The sequence below is a fragment of the Bombyx mandarina genome, chromosome 21 (assembly GCF_030267445.1).
Source record: "Bombyx mandarina strain Sakado chromosome 21, ASM3026744v2".
NCBI lineage: Eukaryota > Metazoa > Arthropoda > Insecta > Lepidoptera > Bombycidae > Bombyx > Bombyx mandarina.
This window is the reverse complement of record NC_143227.1, coordinates 3,015,030-3,037,229: the sequence shown is the minus strand read 5'-3', so window position 1 is coordinate 3,037,229 and position 22,200 is coordinate 3,015,030. Positions and strand designations below refer to the sequence as shown.

The 22,200-nt window shown below is 36.9% G+C and overlaps 2 protein-coding genes across 4 annotated transcripts in view; one reads left to right on the top strand and one right to left on the bottom strand.

The window, feature by feature from the left end:
* The window catches only part of nAChRbeta2 (nicotinic acetylcholine receptor beta2), a 41,512-nt gene extending 25,490 nt beyond the window's left edge, over positions 1 to 16,022 (top strand). For all 3 annotated transcript variants that reach the window (XM_089736536.1, XM_028176783.2, XM_028176774.2), the window contains 2 exons: positions 108 to 220; positions 14,506 to 16,022. In XM_089736536.1, the coding sequence (XP_089592662.1) occupies positions 108 to 220; positions 14,506 to 14,724 (332 nt within the window). In that variant the 3' untranslated portion in view covers positions 14,725 to 16,022. The remainder of the gene's footprint in view (positions 1 to 107; positions 221 to 14,505) is intronic.
* A 618-nt stretch (positions 16,023 to 16,640) lies between these two features.
* On the bottom strand, positions 16,641 to 21,177 carry LOC114244443 (uncharacterized). The gene is made up of 6 exons (XM_028176269.2): positions 21,071 to 21,177; positions 20,066 to 20,144; positions 19,298 to 19,429; positions 18,511 to 18,584; positions 17,744 to 17,851; positions 16,641 to 16,822 (listed from the first exon to the last, which is right to left on the bottom strand). Exons 1-6 carry the CDS (start codon positions 21,097 to 21,099, stop codon positions 16,675 to 16,677), a joined length of 570 nt encoding a protein of 189 aa, XP_028032070.2. The 5' UTR covers positions 21,100 to 21,177; the 3' UTR covers positions 16,641 to 16,674.
* Between the last annotated feature and the right edge of the window lie 1,023 nt (positions 21,178 to 22,200).

The following is a 22,200-nucleotide window of genomic DNA, read 5'->3' as shown; positions in this document are numbered from 1 at the left end:
AGATGTTGTCTCATTTGAATTGTTATACCGGTTTTTTTATCAGTTGAACTGGAATACTCCTTAAAGACCTCACATGATATATCCTCGCCAAAATATTTGTTCACCAGTAACCGAATCTGAGAATATGCTGCCTCGCCATTTGTCGCCTGAAGTCGCTGCTGCCCTGAAGAGTGTGAGATTCATCGCTCAACACATTAAAGATGCTGACAAGGATAATGAGGTAAGTTTTTGATGAAAAAGGATTTAAGTTTTATGTGATTGGTTAGTAAACAAAACGTTAATTATCTTGGCAGCTAGTGAATTGCTAGCTTAAATAAATTTAAAAAAACTTGCATCCGTATATATGATTGAAATTACTTTGACAATTAAACTCTGGTTCTGGATACAAGTTCTAAAGTATGCAATACCACGAGTATTATACCTACTACATTTAATACTTGGAGATTTCGTGGTAATTAACGTTGCTGAAAAATTATGCTCCATGAACTCCTGAGAACTGTAAAGAGTTCAGAACGTTTAGCGCGAAATTGGAATGGAAGAAGCGTGGTTTTGCGAGGCATATTACCTTACTTCAATTTTTTTTCTCTCCTACCTATGCTGATAGCCTTGAGAGGCTATTTCAGCTTCGCCCTATCAGGTAGGTGAGCTCACGGGGCTCAAACCAGAGTGTTGTTAACACTGGCCTTACCAAGAGGAGTGCTTCGCAGAATCTACCACCGGATCGGAAACGCGACCCACTGAGAAGATCCAGCGAGAAACTCAATGGGCTGTGTCTATAGGTTAATTCGCTCGTGGAGCCCTTCGTCGCAAGCGACGGGTTCGACGAGGACGGCACCATTAACGGTGCTTGTAGTCCCTAAAAGCACCGTTAATTGATCAGGAGGATCCTTAATGACGTGTTTTGGGCCACGTTGATTATTTACCATTCGGCCTACACGATCGGGTATGTAATTCCCGGCGGCCACGACAAGAGGGTTTTCATGTCGTGCCGATTTTTATACATAATTAAAAAAACATTAGCATTTTGCATTCCTTCTCTATATTGTCTATGAGTGTGGGATATTTCATGTTCCTCCGTCCGCGCAATTTTCCTAAAAAGGAGTACAAAGTTTTTGCTTCACGTACTAATATATAGATAGAGGATACAACAAAATTCTTAATAGTCGTAAGAATCAGATGAATTATAATATCTATAATAGTAAGAAATTCCCTAAATCACAAAATCTTAAACAAACAAAGCACCGTCAAACAAAAACAAACATTAAAACAGCACCCGTTCGATTAATACCCCGAATTAATTCGAGAACACAAGGTCTTAGTTGTAATTTACGAAATTGCCTTCGACGAAGGTATTACGGATTTAAATATTCAATAGGATTGAATCTCCTTAAAATATCGATTAATTGCCTAAAATCGAGTGAGATTCACGATCCTTTCATGTCATTAAGTGTATTGTATTTTTCGTAAATATGTTACATAGTACAATGTTGGTTTTACAATCTATATATTAACACGCGAAGCAAAAACTTTGTATCCCTTTTTACGAAAATTGCGCGAACGGAGGAGTATGAAGTTTTCCACACTTATAGAGAATATAGAGAAGAAGTGCACAATGCTAATATTTTTTTAAAATAATGCATAAAAGATACATTAAATCAATAAAGAAAACATTACACACACTACATACCATGTATTTGACGCACACACGCATGCATACTATTTATTGTCAAACTTTTGTTCTTGACGTCTGTTGTCAGATTGAGAATAGATTAAATATTGTTTGTCTTTGTTTTATAGTGTAGTCTTGGCGAAATTTGTGATTATAGAAGTTTAAAATACAATAATAATAGTGTACAAACTTACAATTCCAATTAATTATAGTCGAATTTCGACTACTGCGGGACCTCTCGTTCAGTATAATTACGTCCGCTCTCTGGTCGTAAGCTGTCATACATTGATTCTATTTTAGCTTTGAAGAATTCTTAGAATAGCTTAGAATATTTCTTAAAGCGCTCGAGAAATCGAGAGCTGGTATCCCAATTTGAAACACTTGGTAATTTCAAAATAATACTTTGCGCTCTCTCCGGCCAGCATACGACACATAACAAACAGAGAATCGAAAAATATTTAAGCAATATGTCCACTTTCTCGTTTGACGTATTACAAATGAGTTGAACAGTAAGTATAGTAATTGTAGTGATCGCGGTCTAGCACGTCGACAGCGGCACTAATTTTTTTATTCTTTCCATTCCTGCGGTACGAGACGCTTAAGACCTCGTATGACACTACAACCACATGTTGTGAGATCCATACCATCTGTTCTAGGCCACAAAAAGCTTGATGAAGCACGCTTTTATTAGCTTCTGACGTATGTATGTATGTTTGTAACGGAATCTTTGATCTGGATTTTGACCACCTTCAAAACGTCGGAGTAACTCGAAATTTGGCACGCTTTTTTACAATAAAATCATTTTTTCTTACACTATTTTTAATTCAAATTTATTAAAAAAAAATTCTATTTTTTAGTTGGATTTTCTGTAAAAGCATATTTTGTTAGTTTTTTTAAAGTATTATCTAATATATAAAATTCTCGTGTCACAATGTTCGTTCCCATACTCCTCCGAAACCGCTTGACCGATTCTCATGAAATTTTTTATGCATATTCAGTAAGCCTGAGAATCGGCTACTATCTATTTTTCATACCCCTAAGTGATTAGGGTTGTCCACCCCTTTTTTTTTTTTTTTCGGGTAGGGGGCCGAACCTCCTACGAGGTCCCCGCGCAAAAGGGGCGCGCGGGGTATGTGAGACTCTACGATCTGCATGGTGTTGTGAGCAGACCGCGGGCCCAAGGAATTTAGGGCCCACCCACTAAACGACTCCCCTGCACTCTTAGAACCCGACGTCCGATCCCCTCCGAGGTCAGAACCCGGATGAGGTAGGGGGGCTACCGCGGTCAACACTACAACCAGACGGCGCGGCTGAGGGTTGTCGACCCCTAACATATTTTTTTTTATTTGGACAATTTTTTTTGTTATAATGAGGTATTATGTGGTTGAATGAGGTTTTGTTATTTTTATTCCCTCATCGTCCACAGCACTACATACCTCTTTCACTCATTTACCACATCCTTACACACTTACGACGTTTGGTCAACTCTTATAAAAGTGCATCATTAAGAACAATCTTAATAACAATAGAAGGAGCTGTTCTAGTTTGCGCTTGTCTTAATAAGAATTTATTTCTTTATTTTACAGAAGATTTTTTTAATATAACGCTATATTTTTGTTTATTGTATTTGAAGTTTTTAATGAGGCTTTAGATTTATTTATCGTATGATCATTATCGTCCGTCAGTTATCAGCAGTTTTTTTGCAAGGGATCCTTTTGGCTACGTATCAACAGAGTAATTACGTGTCTAACACCCGTATCTTTAGTCGTTCACACGAGCGTAACTCGACTCGACTCAACCTCCAACGCGCGTTTCGATATGCTTAGTCGTAAAAATAAACTCCACTCAAACGTCCTTGGAAAAATTTCCTAACCGGAGTGAAGTGACCGAACTGTCAAGTTAAGGTACGTCGCGACGTACCTTGAACGTTCCTCAAGGCTGGTTTTCTATCGATGTCCAAATAGTATGTGGACCGCAAATGGAAATATATGATATTGTTGTGCAATGGCCTGGATCTGTGCATGATTCGCGCATATTTTGATAATTTAAGTTTGATAATATTTATTAATAAAGTAAATAGTTCGAGGTTAGACATTTGAAACTCTTTATTTTATTTACCTACATAAGAGTCATATTTTGCTTACTACCTGATAAATAAAGTCAATGCGATTATAAATTTGATTTATATAATAATAAACTGGTGGTTGTGGAAAAGCACTTCAACAACACGATGCAACCAAAATCACATAAAAGCGGCGAATAAAAATACAAAGCCGGATCCGAAATCTAAAATAATGATAGGTTAGAAAATAAATAATACACTTTCAGATTTACCACACGCACACATATTTACGAATAACTCAGCAACCAAAACATCAAACAAGTTCATCTAGTGTCAAACAGACAGCGGCAGCTTGACTTTGACATTAAACAATGACCATAGACTACAGAACTCTATGGGTTTGATGCTAGCTTGATCAAATTTTCATCATTATTACCTCACTCGAGGACAGTTGAGGAATATTGTAATGGTCGACTAAAAATACCAAATTCGAGTAAGTTTGGAGGGAATTCTCGAGCATCATCGGATGAGTTAAGAGTGGAGGACTATTTTACGAAACGTCTAAAGATACGGGCATAAGTCGTCGTTGTCTAAAGAATAAGACGTCCGGTGCATTTGTTTCGAACAATGATGCAACGGTATTAGAATCCCGTAGGCCGTTACCAATTTTTCTAATTGAATACGTACCTAACAAATGTTCACGATTGACTTCCACGGTGAAGGTATAACATCGTGTAATAAAAATCAAATCCGCGAAATAATAAATTACGTAATTACTGGTGGTTAGCCCTCTTGTGAGTCCGCACGGGTAGGTACCACCATCTTGCCTATTTCAGCCGTGAAGCAGTAATGCGTTTCGGTTTGAAGGGTGGGACAGCCGTTGTAACTATACTTGAGAACTCATATCTGTAGGTGGGTGGCGCATTTACGTTGTAGATGTCTATAGGCTCCGGTAACCACTTAACAGCAGGGGGGCTGTGGCCTCGTCCACCCATATATGCAATAAATAAAATTTCGGAATAAAATCCTAGGCGATTTTACAGCATCATGAAATATACTTTTATAGACGAGGCACATTCATGAGACCGTACAAAAAACATGGCTGTTAGATACAAACCGTAATGCGTACCACAAATGCAGAATATATCTGATCAACCATTATCTTCACTACCCCACCTGCGTAAGCACTTTGTGAGCATTCGCTCTGTCATTGAACTCCCCTAGGCGCGATTCGTTCAGCGAAGACGCCCCAACTCCCGATTACTGCTATTAATCCATTTAATGTTCGGCAAATTAACAGAACTCGTGTGCTACTTGTGAGAAACACGACTTTTTATTGGGGAATATCATACATTTTTCGGCTAAATGATCTTGTATTATGAGTTCCGGCATAATCTTTCAAACAGGTTTAGGAAATATCTGACATTTAACACATCCAAATTGTACGATGTAATAAATTGTTGACGATGTAAGCTAGACGATGTAAGCTATATTGAGTAAGCATGCTTAGTCGCAAATATTTATTTGCTTTTATTCACAACAGTCACGTCTAAGTCGCTACCAGCGTAAGCTATTTGTGGAAAAAAAGCTGAAATCCTATTATGAAAGTGACTGCGCTGGCTCGGATGGGTCCTAGGGGAATGAGACGAAGCCACGACGAATTTTAACCGATTTAACAAACTAACAAGTGCAGTTCTTGCTCCGAAACCCCCGAGGACCGATGCTGAATTGCTGTTCGCATTGCCAATTTTCAATTTCTTTATTACAGTAAAATAAAATATAAAGTATTATTTTTAAACAATTGTTTCAATCTCTCAGTTGTTTTACGGTAGTCTTTATTCTTTTATTTTGTTTTTATTGCCCTTGTAGGCAGGCGCGCACACGGTCCACCTTATGTGAGTGGTTACCGTCGCCCATGGACTTCAGCAATACCAGGGGCGGAGTCAAACCGCTGTCTATCGTAGAGATATTAGATACCTATTCGTAGAGATATTAGAGTAGGAGAGTCGGAATACCTTAGATGCTAAATATGTCCGGTTGTTCATTAGAAAAATCTCTCTAGGATCTTTTAGAGAAGTAGCTTACGTTTCTTCAGTATGATGTAATTACATCCATTATATCTTCTACTTTCCCACGAGTTTCTTTATTGATTTGGCAATCCGAGATTTGTCACATTGAAAGAGCGTTATCTGGTAGGCGAACAATCGTTTTGTCTTAAGCCTCAGGAGGGCGGGGTGGGGAAACGAGATATGGAGATGAAACCTAACTTTATCGCCTCTTCTGTGTACTGACTTCGCGTGGATCGTATTCCTAGTTTTCGAAAAACAAAACTCTCTAGTGGTAATTAACTACTCACCAAACAATTACATAAATGTGAGAAAAATAAAAAAATAAAACTTTGAAAAGAAAGAATGAGAAAGAAAATCTTCTATTTCTTGCCGTTCATCATCATCATCATCATCAATAGCCCACAGTCGTTCACTGCTGGACATAGGCCTCTCCCAATCTACACCACTGAGCCCGGTCTGCGGCTCTCCTCATCCACTTCTTGCCGGCCACCGTGTGGAGGTCATCGCACCATCTAGCCAGGGGGCGTCCCACGTTACGTCTTCCGCTGCGCGGTCTCCACTCGAGAACCCGTCTGCTCCAGCGATCGTCAGTCCTACGGCATATATGGCCAGCCCACTGCCACTTCAGGTTGCTGATTCTTTGAGCTATGTCGATGACTTTAGTTCTCTGTCGAATAATCTCATTCCGGATTTTATCCTTCAGAGAAACTCCGAGCATGGCTCTTTCCATGGCTCGCTGAGCGACTTTGAGCTGACGGACCAACCGTACTGTGAGTGTCCGTATTTCTTGCCGTTAATCTGTTTTATTATATTCTATTTCTATATTATTGGTTATCAGGGGTATTAATTGATTGTTAAAAATAATATATTTTATTCAAATATGACTGACCTAATATAAGAAATGGATTTGTTCCAAACATTCTAATAAGACTACACTGATAGCATAATTCATCTAAAGTTTGCTTTTAATAAATATGTCGGAATTGGCTATGATATCTTTGGACAACAGTTTTGCTGCTTCTCAGTAGAACTAACCGATATTATTACAATTTTTTAATCCCTGAGTTTCTAGGTTTTTTCTCTTAACCTGCTTAATAAATTTGTTAAGAACCCCACATTGTCAGGATGAAACTAATTTAAATGTCTTCTATTAATTTAACTTGAATCTTAAATACTGAAATTTGAGACTGCAATTGTTATTCCGAACACGTTTTTACGTCTTCAAGATAACCGCACTTCATTTTTATAACGACGATATAAATAGCACCCCTAGGTCGAATAAATTTCGGAGCCGCCCCCGCGGAACGCGCCCCTGATACATTTTGGTTCACAGCGGATTAATCTCGAGTCGTAAATAGATAATTTTTATAGGTCCCACCGATTTTTTGCTGCTTTTCCTGTTGACGCTTAAAGTTTTCTATTTGCACCTTTTTTTTTTGTCGTAGTGACTTAGAATTCGTACCTAATTTTTTTTGTTGAAAAATAGCGGCTTCCTTTTTTTTTTTTATGAAATCCGTAGGTAGCTTCCTGTTGTCTTTGAATTATGATTCCGTTTATATTTCGGATTTCAGTTCCTTTATTCTCTTTTAATAATTTTACATGAGTTAGTGTAGGTAGTGTTGGTTTTTAGTCCTTTGTAAACATACAAACATATACATTATGAAACATTGTCATTGGATTTCAAGAGTCTTACGTACAATTATAACTACTTTTACGTTTTAATCAGGTGCTTTTTATTGCCATTATATTATTTCCGACATTACAAATACTCCACAATTTTTGTGGTCGCAGACGGCTGATATGTATGATGTATGTATGATGTATAATAACAATTAAAAAAAACGCGAGACTAATCCGTAAAAGCATTTTTATCAATGAAACCTTGTTATTTCTATGTAGGTATGTTTTCACTGAATCTCTCTTTAATATTCCCTTTAAGCCTCATAAAAACCATTAAATACCTACCGGTGCTGAACTAATAATGTAATCAAAAAAGTTTTAGCCATGAAAATAAGAAAAAATCGCGATAGTGAAACAGACCTTAAATGCCATTAATATTCGGTACAGATCTTGGGGCGCGAAATGCTTCTTTCACTGTTTGCCTTCTGCTCGCAATACTAATACGTGCTTTTATCTTATACTATACTCGGAATACTTGCTTTTATCTTGATAGAACAGGTTTACCACTTAGAGGTACTTAGAGATATATATTTGATGTATCTTTTATTACCAGTGAAAGCAGACTAGTTACAGCTCATCGGATGTCAAGGCGTTATCGTTGCTTATACAATCAGTAAGTCGTCGTGGCCTAAAGGATAAGACGTCCGGTGCATTCGTATCTAGCGATGCAACGGTGTTCGAATCCTGCTGGCGGGTAGCAATTTTTCTAATGAAATACGTACTTAACAAATATTCACGGTTGACTTCCACGGTGAAGGAATAACATCGTGTAATAAAAATAAATCAAATCCGCGTAATACTAAATTGCGTAATTACTGGTGATTAGCCCTCTTGTGAGTCCGCACGGGTAGGTACCACCACCCTGCCTATTTCTGCCGTGAAGCAGTAATGCGTTTCGGTTTGAAGTGAGGAACACCAGATAGACCGTGAACTTGTCAAAACACCTAAGCAATAAAATAAAATAAAATAGCGACATTCTTACCTTTATTTTTTATAACAAGTTCCTGAAATCAGTTAATACGTCAATGAAAATAAGCCGATTTAATCACTATTACAGGAGACCGAAGACCGCGATCCATTAAAGCGATCGCGTCTAAACACGAAATCCATTTGATCGGAAAACCATTTGCTTAATACGACTCACACATACGCGCGTCCCGCGTCATATTCGCATTGTATACACATACACATTTCATAGGCCGAGTTCATGCACGAGGTAAACAGTAAACCGGATTTATGCATTATTCTCGTAATTATGAAACTTTTTTTACGGCATCTTGCCTATTTCTACCGCGACATAGTCATGTGTTTCAGTTCGAAGTGTGAAATAGATCTTATTATAGACATGAATTTAAATTATTGTTTTAAGTTCAAAATTTAGGGGTGTGATTGATCGTAAAGTGCATACGCTGTGAGATGACGAATTAGTAATCATATTGCATTATTTATCCTTAAGATCGTCTTTGTGTTTACACAGATTTTAATTTTTTATATGATAATTTACTAGCGACCCGCCCTCGCTTCGCTTCGGAAACATTAAATTTTATTATTGATAGCCGAGTCCCGCGATGCTACCCGCGGTTATTGTCGTACCGCGGGTGACGCCGCGGGGCAAAGCTAGTCTAAAAAAGGTAGCCTAAGTTACTGCTTATATCATCAGCTACCTATCAATGAAAGTCTCGTCAAAATCGGTCCAGCCGTTCCAGAGATTGGCCGGAACATACAGGCAGACAGATAGACAGACAATAATTGTAAAATATGTTATTTTGGTGTGCACCGTATATATATTCATATGCATGTAGTAAAAAGTGGTTATTTCAATATTACAAACAGACACTCCAATTATATTAATATGTATGTATAGATTATATCGCTTAATAAGAATAATCCGATCCGGATGAGAGAATCAAACTGTCTTAGATAACAAAAGACGCTAATACTTGATTTAGGATTTGTAAATTGACAATTTCTTATCCTCTTAACAACGCCCTATTAAAAACGCAACTTACAATTCCATTTGAAAGCAGCCTAAGGTTTAACATGGGTTCAACACAGACACGTAAAGACGGTGTACTTTTGAAAGTGTACATCGTGGAAACGCCCCAGGAGTGCCGCCTGTAAATATCGATGCAAACGGGTTTTCTATCCAAGAAAACATTCATGAAAAAACATTGAATGTGTGAATGTTTATTTTCGCTACATTTTATGTGAACTTATTTTTGATTTATCTCTTTTAAATGATTACAAAAGAAGTTTCACTTCTTTCACGTGCACTAAGTTGCACGCATACCATTCCTCCTCATCCGTGCGTCTTATTCCTCAGTGCTGAGGGTCGTGTGACCTTTACGGAACACTTTTGTTAGGACTATGTTCCTCCATTCACACATGTCACATGAGACTTGCCGGTCGAGATAAGTAACAAAACTTTGTTACTACCTACTACGAGCCATGCTTTATATAGTAAATCTGAAGTCGATTTCAAACTAACTTCTAGCTGTTCAAATTTTACGTTAATGACATTTTGATTTGAAATGCTTTAATCTAATATTATATTACGCCATTATATAAAAATTGTAACGATTTATAAAAATATATGTGTAAGATTTAAGATTCTAAGACTGTACGCAAAAATTAAGTAATAACTCCCGATCCATAGTCTTTATATTAGGTAAAAATAAAAATAAATAAATAAATTCAAATGTAATATTAAGAGCCATGTCAACGACATGGGAAATTTGAAGGAAAAATTAGAGGTTTTAGCTGGTTGGAGTCCAGCACTACCCGAGCCCTCCATTCTCTGGTGTCCATGATGGATTTTCCCTCCTGTTTTGCCAGTATTTATAAAAAAAATGTATATATTATATTACGAGTATATGAAAGTATATAGTTTTTTTACTAGGATCCCCCTCAGACAATCTTATTGATTTACTAGGCTTTACGTCAAGGCAGGCGTTCCACTTTCCTCGAAAAATCTATCAATCGGGAAGAACGAGCAAACCAAAGTGTTGCCTTAAATTGAAGTGAAGCTTATAGACAAATTCTTCAGCTTTCAAAGAATTCTTTCCATCGAAATCGGATTCTTCAGAGCGATTTGTCTGCGTCTCTTGCAGGAAAGTCGATGCGTGAATCGTACGATATATCTCTTATAGTGCCGACGTCGATAACCGAAAAGGTTTTTGCGTAGCGCCCGTGTTGGTCCCCCGGGCATTGACGAAACAGACAATCGGACCCCGGTATCAAAAAACTAGCTTTAATTATGAAATCTTAATTAAAACACAACTGCTATTATTATTATTATTTTGAAATAGTACTACTGATTTACATTATTGTTTTGATGGACACGGATGAGCGTATAGTTACAACGGCTGCCCCGCTCTTCGAACTAAAACGCATTACTGCTTCACGGCAGAAATAGGCAGGTTGGTGGTACCTACCCGCGCGGACTCACAAGAGGTCCTACCACCAGTAAAATATATAACATGTGTGCATGAATTCCACGGTAACTAACATTACCTATATGGTAACTATATGTAACTATACTGCCGCTGTAACTATACTGAGACCTTAGAACTTATATCTCAAGGTGGGTGGCGCATTTACATTGTAGATGTCTATGGGCTCCAGTAACCACTTAACACCAGGTGGGCTGTGAGCTCGTCCACACATCTAAGCAATAAAAAAAAAATATATATATATACTATACTATAAAACTATATGGAACTACATTGAGACCTTAGAACTCATATCTCAAGGTGGGTGGCGGCATTTACGTCGTAGATGTCTATGAGCTCCGGTAACCACTTAATAACAGGTGGGCTGTGAGCTCGTCCATCGACCTATGCAGTAAATAGAGAAAAAAAAAACAAAAAAAATCAACGCTCCGCTTGAAAAAGACAAAAAAAAAAAGTTGCATCACACAAAATTCTCACACTGATAAAACCACAAGTGAACCCCATTTTCGCAATGTCTTTGTCAGAAAGCGCGTGTTTTATGGTAATAAAATACAGAAACTCGTTGCATTCTCTCGTATGAAATTTTCACTGAAATTTAAAGTTCGTATTCTGTTCTTGATGGTGTTTAGAATAAACGGTTTAAAACTTGCAGACTTTGAAAATTTTCTTAACATCTTTCATTTTGTTTCATCTAGATATTGTTGAAGAAGTTTATGCTCCAGAAGTTAACTGGTATATTTAAATTACGTTAATCCCATATTGATATTGGATTTGTAGGCAGCGGCTTGGCTCTGCTGGCATTGCTGACGTCAATGAGCGACGGTGACCACTTTTCATCAAGTGGGCCGTATGCTCGTCTGCCTACACAGGCAATAAAAAAAACTATGTAGAACAAGTGGTCTAAAATGATAACTTCAAGACAACTGTTTCCAAATAGAGAAACTTAGAGAAAAACATTACAGGTATCTTATAGTTTACTATGACTGTACCTACCACTAATAAAGCATAATATATTTAGTGGTGGTAAGACTTCTTGTGAGTCCGCGCGGGTAGGTACCACCACCCTGCCTATTTCTGCCGTGAAGCAGTAATGCGTTTCGGTTTGAAGGGTGGGGCAGACGTTGTAACTATACTTGAGACCTTAGAATCTATATCGTTCTCTCACTGCTGAGGATCTCGACCACATGTGACTTTCCTCCACAGTGTTCGGTCATGGGTAGCATGGATTGCATGTACAGACTACCACCTAGTGCTTCTCTTACTAGATCTGACCATATGACTGGTGTTCTGCTCAAGCTATAATTACTTGCTACTCTGCTTCAAGCTATCATTACTCATCAAAAATAACTAAACGAACATTTTACGACGAGCAACATTTATCGCCGGGTATTCGTTTTGTACTAAACCTGCGGACAGATTTTGTTGTAATCTGTGGTATAATTAGCTCACTGGTCAAGGCATAATCAAACTGAGGATTCCCTTCCAACCTCCCTGGAAGAAGCATACGTAGCGTTCAGGAAAAACCGTTGGAAAAAATTTACATCTTTGTAGATCAGTATAGTCTGACAGAAATGACCTATGTATTGTTGCGTAAATTCATTACCATTCAACTTCCAACTTAAAGTATTCATTAACAAAATTCATGCGACGTGCATCCAACAGACTCGGTGGATTGGTAGTTAGCATCCCTGACTTTTGCGCCGAGGGTCGTGGGTTCAGTTCCCACATCGGGAAAAGATTCGTGGCATGAAAAGTTTTGTTTGCTCTTTGTCTGGGTGTTTATTATCTATTTATCTATATGTTTAAACGTATGTATAATATATCATTCTCTGGTTCTCAGAGTACAGGGAACCCTAATTTGGGTCCGGATGATCGTGCGTGACTTATTCCCCATTGTTATTAATATTTATTTAAAATCTTATTAATTACACAATATTTTTTAAAAAAGATATTAAAAATACAATTTTTTAAAAAAACTATAATATAATAAAAAAATTGCCGCTGATGGCGGTGTCTACGACACAAGCCACCATGGGTTAGGACTCCAGAGTGAGAAACCTCTTCACAATACGTGCAGTATCGAGGGTAACTGCTTTCTCTATTAGGCCACTAACCCAGCTGGATAAAGAAAGTTTCTTGATCGAAACTTTTCGCTATCAAACCGTGTACCGACACAACTATTGGAACAATGATGATTGAATCGACATGCCACGTGGCGTTAGTCTCGTGGGTCAGGTCTAAATATTAATTTTATTATTATTATGACTGAATTAAACTGAGAATTGAAGCCCATAGAACAGCTCGCATATACACTCACATATGGTTCTTTCGCATTAAAAGTGTACAATTTCCAAAAGTCTTCGAAATTGAGTTAATATACGGAATCATTTGGTATCACCAGTATTTTTCTAATAGATACCTACTGTCAAAAGAGCGTTGTTTAGATTTAGTTCTTTTTTTTGGTTTTCCCTTATTTTGACTACCATTAACAAAATTAATACATAATTTTATCTTACTTTAAAAGACAGATCATGTAATAGGTAAAAAAAAAAATGTTGCAAAGATGATTAATATTAAAAATATCACATTTTAAACCTTTAAAACACTCTCCTGTAAAATTTGTAAGTTTTGAGATTATACAGTTTTAATGCGAGAAGACGATATCTTTATTGATTTAGAACAGTTAATTTCTGCAACGTTTCACGCCTTGGTTACCATCGAAATGTGAAAATCACATTCTTCAGGCGATCGTTAAAAAGATGTTCATCTTGAAAGGGAAATTGTCCCTTGATACGACCTCTTCATTATTCAGAATGGCGGGGCACTTTACCAGCGGTCTCTGTATAAAGACTTCGGAGACATAATGGTCTTTATAAGTTGTCTTTACTATATATGTAGATATATATGTTTTACTTGTGTAGTTACTGATGATCAAAGTAAACGATGACGCTGCATTATCAAAGATAATTTGAGATTGAAAGATAATTATTGGTATTTGTGTGATTTCTGCTAGCGGTACATGTTGTGGTCCTAATCGGGATGGTTGTATGGAGCTCACGACTCGTCGAGTGTCAATATGCTTGGAGTCTATGGACATCACTACGTGGTTGACAATACGCATTACCACCAGTTTACTTTTATTACGTGTTTTACTTATATACACTACTTTTCAGACGCAGTGCATTTTTACTGGTGGTAGGACATCTTGTGAGTCCGCGCGGGTAGATACCACCACCCTGCCTATTTCTGACGTGAAGCAGTAATGCATTTCGGATTGAAGGTTGGGGCAACCGTTGTAACTATACTTGAGACCTTTTAGAACTCATATCTCAAAGTGGGTGGCGCATTTACGCCGTATATATCTATGGGCTCCAGTAACCACTTAACACCAGGTTTTTTTTTTATTGCCCTTGTAGGCAGACGAGCATACGGCCCACCTGATGGTGAGTGGTTACCGTCACCCATAGACTTCAGCAATGCCAGAGGCAGAGCCAAGCTGCCTATCAGGTGGGTTGTGAGCTCGTCCACCCATCTAAGCAATAAAAAATAAAAAAATTGTAATCTCTTCACCAGGTCATCGAAGATTGGAAGTTCATGTCAATGGTGCTGGACCGCTTCTTTCTCTGGCTGTTCACCATAGCTTGTTTTGTGGGAACTTTTGGGATAATCTTCCAATCCCCGTCTCTATACGACACCAGAGTCCCCGTCGATCAGCAAATATCATCTATACCGATGAAGAAAAACAACTTTTTCTATCCTAAAGACATTGAAACTATTGGAATTATTAGTTGAATTCGAACGGAAGATATGTATTTCAGTGTATTGATTAAATAAAAAAGATGTGCGGTGTCGTGGGACACCGGATAGGAACGAAGTTCTTTATTATAAAAATATTAATTTTAAGTTCTATTCGAGGTATAAAGAAAATAAAACTGGAGGTTTCGCAACAACCCACTTATACACACACACTTCATTCACCGTTGTTTGCATAAGAGTCGAGTCGTGGTCAATGAATGATAAAAAAAATGTTATTTTTTGTTAAGTTAAGTCGTGCACTGTGTGCATTACTAATAACATTTATTAACGCTTACGTTACGGACGTTTTTTCCCGATTAGGGTACCCCTCCGCATCGTCCCGTAAGGAACTTCGTTCCAAAACTTGTAAAAAATTATTAAAAATTATTATTAAATTAATAAATATATGAGGAAAATAAATGATTTTGTAACGCATTCACGTAGAATAAAAAAATCTTCGATAATCTATAGAGTTATATATAGATATAAAATAAATTTTTGAAAAATTTAAAGTTTCTTTCTACTTATATCTTTAAAAATTACACTAAAAAAGAAAAATATAAAAGCTTTGAGAAAATCCGAAACTAAAGCCATGAATATCGGTGTTCATTATATTATGTTATGAATAAATCGTATTTCTTTAGAACCTTATTAATTTTGAAATATGGTAATAATTTATTTAGACTAGCCTAATTGTCCGTTGTATATTATAATGTAAAACTGTTTAATTCACATCGAAAAATCTTTTCGTTTTTCCGTAGTTTAATTAAATCGCGACTAAGAATATTTAGTATAATTAAAAGTTCTGCTCAATATGTTTTATTTTAAATGTAGCATAATTCTTATGAGGATCGTTTCTTCATGGTTTTTGTTGTTGTTGTTTTAATTAGATAATTAAAAGAACAAATAATTATACAGATGTTTAATAGATTTCAATGTGGTTGTTAGGAGCGTATTGAGATAGGATAGGTAATTTAGATGATTTTTTTCATGCAACGCCGCTAACGAATCAGAAGTCAATGAGTGGTTCGTTGTAAATAGTGTTGACAAAAAATAATGAAATATATTGAATGATAGCCATTGAAAAAATGTAAATTGATATAATTAAATTAATAATAATTGAAGTATAAGTATGTCATTGAAATATTAATTGTTTACGTTCTGAATTTATTGCAACTTGTTTTTATGTATTATTTAATTATAAAAACTAGCAAATATAATTTGATGGCTGTGAACTGTTTGTTATTATGTTTTTAAAACTTTTATATTTGCTTTTAAGTAAAATAAAAAAAGAAGGTAATTGAATAAATGAATTTATCTTGATAAATTAGCGTTAATAAAGAAATTTGAAGTTTTCATTGGATTTTTATTTACAATATATCCCACAGTATATGTCTTCCAAGGTTCACTATAATGATCAGTCCTACGCAGCAAGAACCCAGCGGATTTTCGCGACCTGTAGTCTTAGGTCTTCGGTCAACCTCATGGGAGGAACCCACGCAGCGTCTTCGGGTGTGCGGTCGCCACTCAAGATCTTTTTGGCTGTATCTTACAGCATAATACAAGACAAAGAATAGCGCCCTAGACATTGAAACTAGAACTGAATAAATTATTAATAATCTTCTAATCATTACGAACCAAATTGCATTAAACTTAATTCATTTAATTACCTAGCATCAGCAATTTTTTTTGATTATAAATATAATAGATTATACAACGTATATAGTCACATTCGGATATCACCAGATATTGTCTACCAAGAGCGTAATAAAGGTAATTCTCAGCAGAGTCGTCCTACAATAGAACATTACGATACACGGATAGAATTTATACAAAGTTACACGTGAGTTCGTCATTCTATCTACAGCAGTCAAAGTGGAGGTAACAAATAAAGAATTGATGTTGTAGGTACTTTGTTTAATGCCTTAGTCAATATTACATTTTACTTCATGAATGTATTTCCACGAGTCTAGTGATCATGTCAAAGAGACTGAGGGGGCAGTCGTCCAGATATCTGTCGCAGTCACCTCTCTGACCGGCTGCTTCGGCTTCATAGTACACGTCGTCTAGACCTTCATCTTTCGATGCTGATGGCCTGGAATTGAGAGTGTGTCAGCGAACGACTTGTTTTTTTTCCTAGCTAAGCCTTGAGAGGCTATTTCAGCGTAACCTTAACTAGTAGGTGAGCTGACGGGGCTCAAACCTGACGACGTTGCTAAAACGAACCCTAGCAGAGCCGTGCTTCGCAGAATCTACCACCGGATCGGAATCGCGACCCACTGAGAAGTTCCGCAGGAAACTCAGAGGGCTGTGTCTGTGGGCTAATATGCTCGTCGAGCCCTTCGTCGTAAGCGACGGGTTCGACGAGAACGATGACCGGTGCTTGGTGTACCTAAAAGCACCGTTAGTGGATCGGGAGGAAGACTTGTAGTGGGCTAGCTATAACAGAACAGAAGATATTTGGGAGATGCCCATCAGTTTGGGGGAATCGTTAAAGGGAAGATAGTCCATCGAATTGGTGAATTTTCTCGATAGAGCGACGTTCCGAATATATATAAGCAAACTTGTATATATATTGTAATTGTATATATATATATTCGGAGCTTGTATATAAGCCAAGATATTTTAAAAATATTGCTAGTGAGATACAGGCATCTGTACAAAGTCTTCTGCTCCACGATAGCTATCCGTTGCAAAATTAACATCAGCGAATAGAAATGTATGATTTCAAAACTCATTAATTTTTTTAAATAATCGCACGTATATTCACGATTTATTTAAACTAAAATGTACCTTATTAAATTCGAATTATTCTCTAGATAAAAAAAAAACTTTTTTTTTAATCATTGAAGTATCACTGGTGGCCCGGAGGCCTTTCCAGTTTCACCAGGGCAGGTGGGTGAGCAAAGGCTCAGCCAGAAGGGGTGGGATTTGCTAACAGCTGCCCGAGCGACTTCGAAGGAGACCTAACAACTCAAGACCAGCTGCTTCGCGAATGGTAAAGAATACTACTCACGTGAACACAATATGCATAATATGCCCTAATAATCCGTTATGATGCAAAGGAGTTTCAGCGGCTTCGCATATGTTTCTCAGCATGCAGTCCCTGCCGTTCATACCGTGTCTGAAACGGTAAGAAATAAATCGGTTAAGCTGTGATCAATCTATGATTATTATCAAGTTCTTCATTCATTTAAGCCATTAATAAATTAGCTTTCGATGTCAGGTTTCCAAGTAGATTGCGGCATTCGCAATGTCGATATGCTTCTAGAAATAAGAAACAGTCCTCATATACTATCGCTGAACTTGAGACAACTTAACAACGTGGTAGGCCCTCTTTTACTGGTGGTAGTACCTCTTGCGAGTCCGCACGGGTAGGTACCACCACCTCGCCTATTTCTGCCGTGAAGCAGTAATGCGTTTCGGTTTGAAAGGTGGAGCAGCTGTTGTAACTATACTGCGATCTTAGAGCTTATATCTCAAAGTGGGTGACGCATTTACGATGTAGATGTCTATGGGTTCTAGTAACCACTTAACACCAGGTAGGCTCGTCCATCTATCTAAGCAATAAAAAAAAAGGAAATCAAAATTTCACTTTTGAATTCACACTTTCCCGATTTATTATACGTATGTAACATCACATACCCTACGAAAAGATAAAACAAACAGGTAAATGCAAATATAAACAAAACATAATATCTACGCTTCTCAAATTATATCTACCTTGCTCCTTGCAATAGTGATATTTCAAAGTTAGCTTTGGCCAATTAATTATTCACTTACTCTTTGAATCTGGTTTCCAGAACGGTGTATGCGAGTTCTCTTGTGACACTACGACTCTGTCTGGAACTCACCACCTTAAATGGGTACAATTATCTATTAATTGCCTATCTGTGTAATTGTCACGATTTAGTGCATAATAAATATAGACATTGAAAACTTCAGCCTCACATCTTCTGGAGTTATATGCGCTTTCATGAGAAAACGCCTTCTCAAATTCGCAGCAACCACGGAATAGATAAATATTCCGTGGAAGCAACTATGCTCATTTTCAAATCTCGTAAGCAGATACCTATTTCACTAATGAAGCACGCTCTTAAATCATGTTTTACAAATTACCTTTAAACGACGAAGGAATAAATAGCGTCGTGTTATAAAAATTAAATTTCTAATAATGATGATTTTCGTAATTACCATACAAAAAGACATAGAATTAAAGTCTCAAGGTAGGTGAGAGTATTTACGTTGTAATGACTATAGCCTCCAGTGTCCATTGAACACACACACTGTTAAAATCTCTCTCTCTCTCTTGTGAGTCCGCACGGGTAGATACCACCGCCCCGCTTATTTCTGCCGTAAAGCAGTAATGCGTTTCGGTTTGAAGGGCGGGGCAGCCGTTGTAACTATACTGAGACCTTAGAACTTATATCTCAAGGTGTGTGGCGCATTTACGTTGTAGATGTCTATGGGTTTCAGTAACCACTTAACACCAGGTGGACTGTGAGCTCGTCCACACATCTAGGCAAAAAAAAAACATTACGGTATTTGGTTACAAAAAAAAGGTACTTACCGGTAAATTAGGGAATAGCACTTCATCTATCTCCGTGATGTTAGTTAAAACGCTGTAATTCGATTCGAAGTTGTACGAGACAAACACGTTTTTGTCTGGAATGTCAATGGGAACGGCTATCGCGAGGAACGTCTGAAAACAAAAAACAAAATACGTAGAACAGAGTGATCGACGACACCTCAGAATAGGTAGGTAGGCAGCGGTTTGGCTCTGCCTTTGGCGTTGCTGAAGTCCGTGGGTGACGGTAAACGTTCACCATTAGGTGGGCCATATGCTCGTCTGCCTACATGGGCAATAAATAAATCCAATATTTCTGCCATCAAAATTTTCTATTTATTTATTACAACTTATCTCCACAACGCCTCAACATATGCCACAGAGATCTTCGTCAGAAGGTATGAAGGGTATTTATTAATCTCATAAATATTATATTTAGGTTTCCTGGCGTAAATAATGAGCTCCCTAGACAGTGGCATACTAATATGGTAATACACGATAATGATAAAAAAACGTTATAATCCTAGCGAAAGTTTGTAGGTGGATCTATTTCTCATACATAGCAATGGATATTTGTAGAAACAGATTATAGGACATATAGTTACGAAAAATTTGATATTACGTGTGTATTTTTTATCATAAAATTTACGTATCATTGTTTTTGTACTACAAATGAACTCGGGGAAGCCTTGGCAAACTATAAATTAGGATAATAAGTAATACGGCTAATAATAAGTAAAATGGCATTAGTTTAAGCACACTTTCGCTTACCCCGTAAAGACTCGTTGGAGGAAATACCAAGGATCTTTTTTGTTTCGTGCTAGCGAAGGAATATGTGATTAAAATGCTCCTGTTGAAAAAAAAAATTAATTTGTGAAAAAAAAATTAGATAGGCAAATACCACATTTGCCAAGCCAAGATTGTCTATGAATACAAGACAATAACAAATATTGCAAGACAGAGAAATATTTTCAAAGCTAGTAATAAAACTTTCATCCCGATAGTGGTTACGGTTGCAAGCCATTATACCGTCGTAGCCATCATCACATGAGCAGATAATTTGACGGTCACTTCATATTGTAGTCATCATAGCATATGAGTCGACTATTATCAAAGCCGGCAATCTGACTTTTGGACAATGATTGGTAAATCAGAAAAACGAATTATTGACTTTGTATTCCATTGGCAGTCACAAAACTCTTCGGAACGACATCTTAGATAAATAACAGGTTAACTATTAACCTTTATTTAATGCAGGTTTTGAACCGTATTCTTTGAAAGAGACGATTATATTCAAATCAATCTGAATTGACATATCAATAAAAAAATTTTGTCCAAATGCACAGATTGCCACCTTTGATAATAGACGACTCATATATAACAACAGCATTTCCATTAATTATAACTTGTTACAAATCTTAAAGTTTTATTATAATTCAATAGTTTCAATGCTCTTTGAACAATAACGAAACTTAACCTATATATGGTTATAAATAAATTTCTTTGTCATTACGAACAAATACAGCAAATAGTTTCAACAAAAAAAACCATCTACAAGCAAATATCAACACCGCTTAAATTTTATAAAAAATAATTTAAAAATCGACGAAAAAAAAAACCATAAAGAAAATTATGTATTGACGAGATTTCTTTTCATTAAGAATGCATCATCATTTTCAATACATTCATGTTTTAAAAAAAACTAACTGAGCTGGAAACATAAAGTCCTAATTCAATACACGAGTACTAGAACCATTTCACCAAAGAAATACTCACATGGAAAACAATATCTTGATGCACTGCATTTTCACTGAACAATATAGAGCTGGCAAACATCGATTGTGTTTGTACACTTTGACTGACTTTACTGAAGGCTGACCCGACCCCCCTGTGACTCGGTGTAGTACTGTACAAAATTATCAGTAACACGCTAAATTGATGTGCGACTGTATTTCTTAGCGGAGACTAATAGACGCATAGCCACCTATTACTACTGTGAAGCATTCTACTTTTCTATTAAGTTTAAGATAGCTGCGGTATGTTTGACGGGTGTATTTTTCATAAGTTAAGAATAGTAGGAAGAAAGTTAAGAAGTAAGATAAAAGTAAGAAAGAGAGACCTTTCGTAAGAAAGTTAGGTTGATGTCTGCGTTATCGTAGAGTTTATTTGTGGTACATAATTTTAATATAAGATTTTTATGTCCTCCCAGTGGAATCAAATGTAATAGTGTGTGGAAAATTTTGTTAAAATCAATCAAGTAGGTATAGAGCTATGACATCACTATCATTATGTGCGAGAGAGACAGTGAGATGATTTAACGACGCTATCTCTGTTTATAATAGTCATTGCTGCGTTCTGTTATTACCAATTTCTGAGAAATGTTAGCGAAGCTGTTTCTTTTATGAAATTTGCAGTTTTATCCAACATTTCGTACTTTTTTTGCCGGGAAAGAGTTTTTTCCCTATGAACATTTTGAATACTTTCCAGTTTCTAATTTAGTGACTAAACAGGAGATGGAAAAGAGGAAGTTGAAACAGGAGTCTTCTTTTCTTTTTTTTGCCTTTGTAGGCAGATGAGCACCCAGCCCACCTGATGGTGAGTGGTTACCGTCACCCATGGACTTGCACCCAGCAATGCCAGGGGCAGAGCCAAGCCGTTGCCTACCGCTATTTCTTGTAGTAGGTCGTATAATATACACTAGCAGAAACTACCTTACTGCCTATTTGAGCCATGACTGTTTAATGGTCTGGATACCGTTGTACAATACCATTGAATTTCGACCTTATATCTCAAGGTGAGTGGTGATATTTAAGCCGTGATGTCCAACTTCGATAACCACTTAATATCAGCTGCACCGGAAGCTCGTTTGCCCATGTTAAATATGTAAAAATAAAAAGTGAAGATAA